Source organism: Geospiza fortis, unplaced genomic scaffold (genome assembly GCF_000277835.1).
Source record: "Geospiza fortis unplaced genomic scaffold, GeoFor_1.0 scaffold85, whole genome shotgun sequence".
Lineage (NCBI taxonomy): Eukaryota > Metazoa > Chordata > Aves > Passeriformes > Thraupidae > Geospiza > Geospiza fortis.
The window spans coordinates 138077-144060 of NW_005054358.1; the positions used below are offsets into that span (position 1 = coordinate 138077).

Below are 5984 nucleotides of genomic sequence, written 5' to 3' on the forward strand. Positions count from 1 at the left end.
GTGTGCTGGGCACTTGCTGGGGACTGGGGCAGGAAGGGAGGAGCACCATGCTGCTATCCAGACTTGCCTGGGGATGTGCTGGCTGCACCCCTAGCTGCCCTGATGCTGTGGTTTGGGATGGTGGGGTGTCAGGGTTCTGCTCTACCAGCTCACCTAGCAGTGGATCAGAGCTGGCTTGGCTGTGACTGCAGGACTGGGTTTCTGGTGAGGTGGGCAGTGTGGGGCTTGTATGGCCTTCACTGCAGGTGCCCAGGGAATTCCTGCCCTGGCTGACAGGCAGGAGGTGCCTGATCCAGCCTGGAACCTGCCAGTATGAACTTAATCTTCAAAAACGGGTTATGCATGGATTTGCATCAGCACCATGTGTTTTTAGTAGATTGGTCTTTTGCAGGATAGGATGTTGGGGTTTTAACAAGATTGTGGAAAATCTACAGTCTGATTTACTTTATGGTTACATCATAGATGTAGGTGTCTGGGCTGAATATCCACATGGCCAAGTCCATCACCAAGCAAGAGCTGCCTTCAGGAGAAGTTGGTTTCCTGGCAGAGCTGATGCCACCTGAGTGGAAGCAAGGTATCCCATGAGGACACGTGAGGGCAGGCAATATCACTGATGGTTTAGTTGCCCTGGCTGGGACTGGACCAGCTTTGCCTGGAAGCTGCTTGCTTTCTGCAGAAGATGACTGAGATCTGTTGCCAGCCTGGCACAGCTGAATCAGTCATTCCTGACATCTGTTCTGCCTGGACAAAAACAGGAGCAGACATTCAGGCTGGTGGTTTGCTCAGTCTCTCCCTGTTTGCAAGACCACCTTGCAGATCATCTCACAGAAGTGGCCCTGGGGAGGATTTTGTTGAAAGTAGCTTGTGGCCTCATGCCTTCCTCTGTTCCAGGTGGTGATGCTAAGTCTGCTGGGCAGCCCCAGGGAGACAGTGACCACTCAGGGGCTAGGGACACTCGGAGGCATCAGAGAGGCCGTGCAGAACACCGGAGACACACCATCACCAATGGCGTGGACTTCAGCATGGTAAGGGAGTGTTGTGGGCTCCCATGAAGGGGAAGGTGGGTTGCAGGGGTCCCTCACTGCTGATGCCATCTCTAGGCTTTGGCTTCTTCTCTGCCCACCCTGCACAAGTGAGTTGTGGGACATCAGGTAAATCCTGATATTTGGATTTGAAGGTCTGTTGATGTATGTGGATGTATATTCTTTCCAAGGTGCTTTCCTGAATCTTGCCGAACAGGGAGGAGGTGGATCCTTCCCCCAGAATGGGGTCAGCCCATGAAGCCAGTGTGCTGGCTGCCTTCCCCATGGGCAAGGTCTTGGGAAGAAGAAGACAAAGGTGGAGGTGTGGGAACAGATGGATCTCTGGGCCTTAAGACCACCCCATCAAGGGTCAGATATGCTTTGTGCTGGCAAGCAGTGGGGCCAAGCTATGCCCCCTTGCAGATGTTCCATGTAGATGAGGGCTCAAACATGCAGGTCCTCTTGGCTTCCAACAGACTTTTTGCAGCAAAGCAGAGAAATCCATACTGAATTACAAAGGCAGCCCTGGATGGAGAAGTCTGTTCCCCTCTCTCCACCGCTGAGTGGAGAGACTTGGATCAAATTGCCTGGGTGAAGGGATCTCATTTGTTCCCAGGTGCAATGGAGTAGCTGCCTGGGCGTGTTGTCCACGGGCTCAAGCTAAATTGTCCAGGGCAGAGAGCCAGGACCAGGCTTGCAGGATAAGTACTTGGTGGCACTGTCACCACTGTACTTTCACTCCTTGCACCCTGGTGTCACCCTGCTCCTGCAGCCCAACAGGCCTGACCAGCATTGCCCAGCCTGTCGCTGGCCTTGGGGGACACAACATGCCCCAGTGCCAGCCTGGGGAGGGGGTGTTTATGCAGGTAGTTTGCTGGGCTTGTGTGGGAACTCAGCACATCACTTCAGATGTGAGGAGCCTCCCGAGACCACGTCAAGAGCCGAGACCCCATTGGGGGGTTTGGAGATCTTGGCATGATGCCCGGAACACTTGGTGGCTGGACTTTGATCCTGCAAATGAATTGCCAGCTTTGTATGAGAGTTAGAAAGTCACACGGGTTTAATGGGTGTTTTTACAAGGTGTACAGAGGGTGAAAATATAAGTTTTAAAAATTTTAGTATAAGAGTAATGGGGACAAGATGGAGGGAACAGGGCGTGTCTCATCCTTCTTCTTTCTTCTTCTTGTTCTCCATCTTCTGCTGTGATGTTGGCACTTGGGGATTAGTTTAGAGTAGAAGTGCACTGTCTAACATAGGTGATAAGTATTAGAAAATAAAAGTAAATATGATGTACGTAGTTTGTAGTATAAAAGACGATGCTGCCTCAGGGGCGGTCAGAGAGCGTTGTAGCTGCCTTGCTGAACAGACCTCTGCTCGGCAGAGAGAAAATTTTATAGATAAGAGATAATAAACAATCTGAAGACAGAACACCAGACAGTCCAGTCTCTTTCTTCAGAGCCTGCGTCCGTTCTAGGACCACCCAACTCATCTCGGGACAGAGACCAGACAGCCCGACCCGAGAGGCTTGCAGCCATGAGAGGGACCTCTGCTGGGAGGTGTGATAAGAAGTGATAAATGTTGCTCTGTGTGTCTGGGCTTGAGGGCTCTGCTTCTTGGGGTTTTGGGGGTTGGGAGAGATGAAGGTTTCTGCTTCCCTTCCCTGTGTGTGCAACTCTGGGCTGGAGTACATTTCAAGGTCCCAAGCTCAAGGTGCTCTGTGAGGGGAATGGTGGCCACCATGTCACTCCTCAGTTCTGCCATAAGCATTCTTGCTCAGGGCTTGTGTTGTCTTGGTCTCTATTCCCCCAAGTTGTCATGTGGTCAGTGGGAGGCATGTCCCCTCCTTCCCTCTCTCCCTATATGTTGCTGCACTACCTTTCTGTGCTTTTGAACCCAGAGAAATGGTGTCTCAGCCTTCCCTGGCACCCTGAGCACAGCCTTTAGGCACTGGTGCCATTTCCAAGCCTACAGAGAGAGAGCTGGAACAGGTTTGGGTCCAGCAAGGACTGAATCTTTGTACTGTCACCTTCCTTACCCCTCCATGCCCAGATGTTGGGCTCCCAAGGGACAAGGAACTCTGTCATTAGACTAATTTGCCTGAAGCCCTTGGGGAATGGGAGCACTGGTGCCCATCCTACATCCCGAAGTGCACCAGGACTGGTTCCTCCTGAGCAGGGAGCAGAGCTGTGGAGGCTGTGCTGCAGCCCCAGGACTCTTTGCACTCTCTCGTCTAGTGCTCACTTGCTCAGCTGGCGGTTTTCCAGCCAGTCCCTCATCTGTTGGCCTTATTTTCCCATGACCATGAGGGTGGCTGGGATGAGACCTTCCCTGAGAGGTGGAGCACTGTCATTTGTAAGCAGCCCAGGGCACAACTCTGTTCCCTCCCCTTTACCAGCCACCGAGCACCGGCCAAGTCCAGCACTTTGTCTTTCTTCTGCCCCAAGTGTCTCGTCCTGGCGAGATGCTGCCTGTTCCCCCCTGGGCTGGGCTGGCAGTGTCCCTCTGCTCTATGGGATGTTCCTTCTTCCTCCGCTCTCTGTGCTGGCCAGCAAGCCCTGTGGGAGGAGGGCAGGACAGGCAGCAGTGGGCTGCACCCCCAGCTGGATGGGGGTCCTTGCCACATACAGCACCTTCTTCATGCCCCTCAGCGACAGCACCAAGGCTCTGCACTTCTTCCTCTGGGTATGTCCCTTTGGGCCATTGGAGGAGGGTGTGGGGGGAGTTGTTGTGTTGCAAAATATGTTTCCAGGAGCAGCAGGAGCAAGAGCAGCCCCAGTGTAATGGATGACAGGTATGGGATGCAGAAAGGCTTTGGGGCTGGCAGTGGGGACGTGGAGTGCTGATGGCCTGAAGAAGGTCTTGGTATGGTCCTACTTGTCCACAGGGTTCTGTTCAGGGTCACTTCTGAGCTGCACCACTCCTGATGTTCTCCAAAGGAGGAGGTTCTGGTGCATCCAGCATTTTCTGGGTGACCAAAGTCTCTGGTGCCTGTGGATCCCAGGCTGTGCTGTGGGTGAAGGCCAAGCTATGTTTTGGCAAAGAAGGCAGAGGCAGAGGCAGGAAGTTCCCCATGCCCTTGGGAGCTGAGGGAGCAGCCTTGTATTGAAAACAGAAGGGCCATGGGGTCACAGGGTGAGGATGATGAATGGGTCACTGCATCAGTTGCTCAGGCACCCTCATAGCAGCTCCCCAGGCATAGCAAAGCCCCCACTGCTCTCCAGGTGATGCTGGTGCTGGAACCTGAGCAACTGGCAGAAATCTTCTGCAGAGAGGTGTGGTGTGCTATGTTCTGCTCAGTTTCATGTGCCTCCAGGGGTGAGGCCAACTGGGGAAACAGGGCTGCAGTTTTTCCCTGACATCCAGCCTGCAGACTGAGCTAGATTCTTCAGTGCTCACCAAGCAAGTGTGTCTGTGCAGTGGCTGACACTCACACCCCAAAGGGAGCTGGGGGCAACTGCAGGCACTGCTCCTGCTGCCTCCCTGGGTAAGTAGGTGAAGAAACCTGTACCTACAGTGGTGAGCAGGAGGGTAGAGATGACTCAAGTGTCCTTTTCTTCCAAAAATCTTCCTCCAAAGCAGCATCAGGCAGCAGTCATTATCTTGCTTCTCTTCAGCTTTTCTTGGGGAAGGGGGCTGAGACCCTTACCTGTATCCACATCCCCCCACACCTCATGAAGAAACCAACTCCCGGGACTTGACAAAGCCTTGGTGGGGAGTGGGTGACACCCGTGTGCTCTGTCTTTCAGCTGAAGTACATGAAGGAGCTGGAACAGGAGAAGGATTTCCTGTTGCAGGGCCTGGAGCTTATAGACCGGGCTCGAGAGTGGTACCACCAGCGCATCCAGCTCATGCAGGAGCACCAGCGGTTCCTGGGGAAGAGGAGAACCAGTGCTGTGAGTCTGGGGCTTCTTCTGGCTAAGTTTGGGTTTGGAGAACAGGACTGGGAGGTGGCCGGACCTGGAGCTGACCTCATGGTAACCTCCAGCCTCTTCTTCCTCCCCATCCTGCAGGATTTCCCTGAAGGTGGCCAGAGCCACCTGGGGCGCCTGGTCCCTAAGCTGCAGGAGGTGAACCGTTGCCTGGGTGACCTTCTTTCCACTGCCAGCAAGGTGAGAACAGCACATCAGCAACTTGAGGTTGTTTGTGTGACCTTAGGATTCATCCTGTCCCTCCCACGTTGGTGGCTGGGCTGACATTGGAGCTGCCGCAGTCTCCTCCAGCTCTGGAAAGGTGATGGAGGACAGCCAAGAGGACAGCACAGCTGGTCCTGAGGTGGGCTGGAGGATGCTTTGGGAGGCCTAAAGGAGATCCCTAAAAAGGTACAGCCATTGTCAAGGTGCTGAGTCAGCCAGTTCAGAGCAGACTGTCTTGCTGGGCAGAAGCTGGAGGTGCAGCCCACTGCTGCCTGTCCTGCCAGGCACACTGGCAGGAATGGCTTCCCCGTTCTGCCCCATTCACAGGGCTGGAGACCCTGTGATGGCCTGTGTTGTGATTTTAATCTTCTGCTGGGCTTCTCTCAGGTCTTTGTGTGCCAACATTTCACCTTGAAAAAGGCCTGGGAAGGGCCACAGGCTTGAAGGCTCAGTGTCTCATGCCTTCATCTTCTCTACAGGCAACAAACCCCTCCTCAGCACTGAGCAGGCTGGTCCCTGTGACATCCCCAGCCTCCATAGGCTCCCAGCAAGCCATCAACATGCTGAAGGAGCAGAATCGGCTTCTCACCAAGGTGAGTGGAGGTGGAGGTGGAGGAGATGCCCTTCGGGGTGCTGAGAAAGGAAGGGGATGGGATAGGGCCAGGGAAGGAATGACAAGCAGTCTTCAGGAACAGGGAAGTGTTCCTTCAGCTTGGCCAGACTTGGTCATCCCAGAGAAGGGGGTGTGGGCTGCATTTGGAGGCCCTCTGGCATACAACTGTGCTCAGCTGTCTCCAGCTGTTTGCTGGATGAGTCAGTGGCAGGGGGA

The 5984-nt window shown here is 54.2% G+C and overlaps 1 protein-coding gene across 1 annotated transcript in view; it reads left to right on the forward strand.

The window, feature by feature from the left end:
* The first annotated feature begins 489 nt into the window (after positions 1-489).
* SAPCD2 (suppressor APC domain containing 2) overlaps positions 490-5984 on the forward strand; it is a 7934-nt gene continuing 2439 nt past the window's right edge. The window contains exons 1-5 of the mRNA XM_031059264.1: positions 490-574; positions 892-1025; positions 4769-4915; positions 5033-5131; positions 5635-5748. Of these exons, the coding sequence (XP_030915124.1) occupies positions 490-574; positions 892-1025; positions 4769-4915; positions 5033-5131; positions 5635-5748 (579 nt within the window). The remainder of the gene's footprint in view (positions 575-891; positions 1026-4768; positions 4916-5032; positions 5132-5634; positions 5749-5984) is intronic.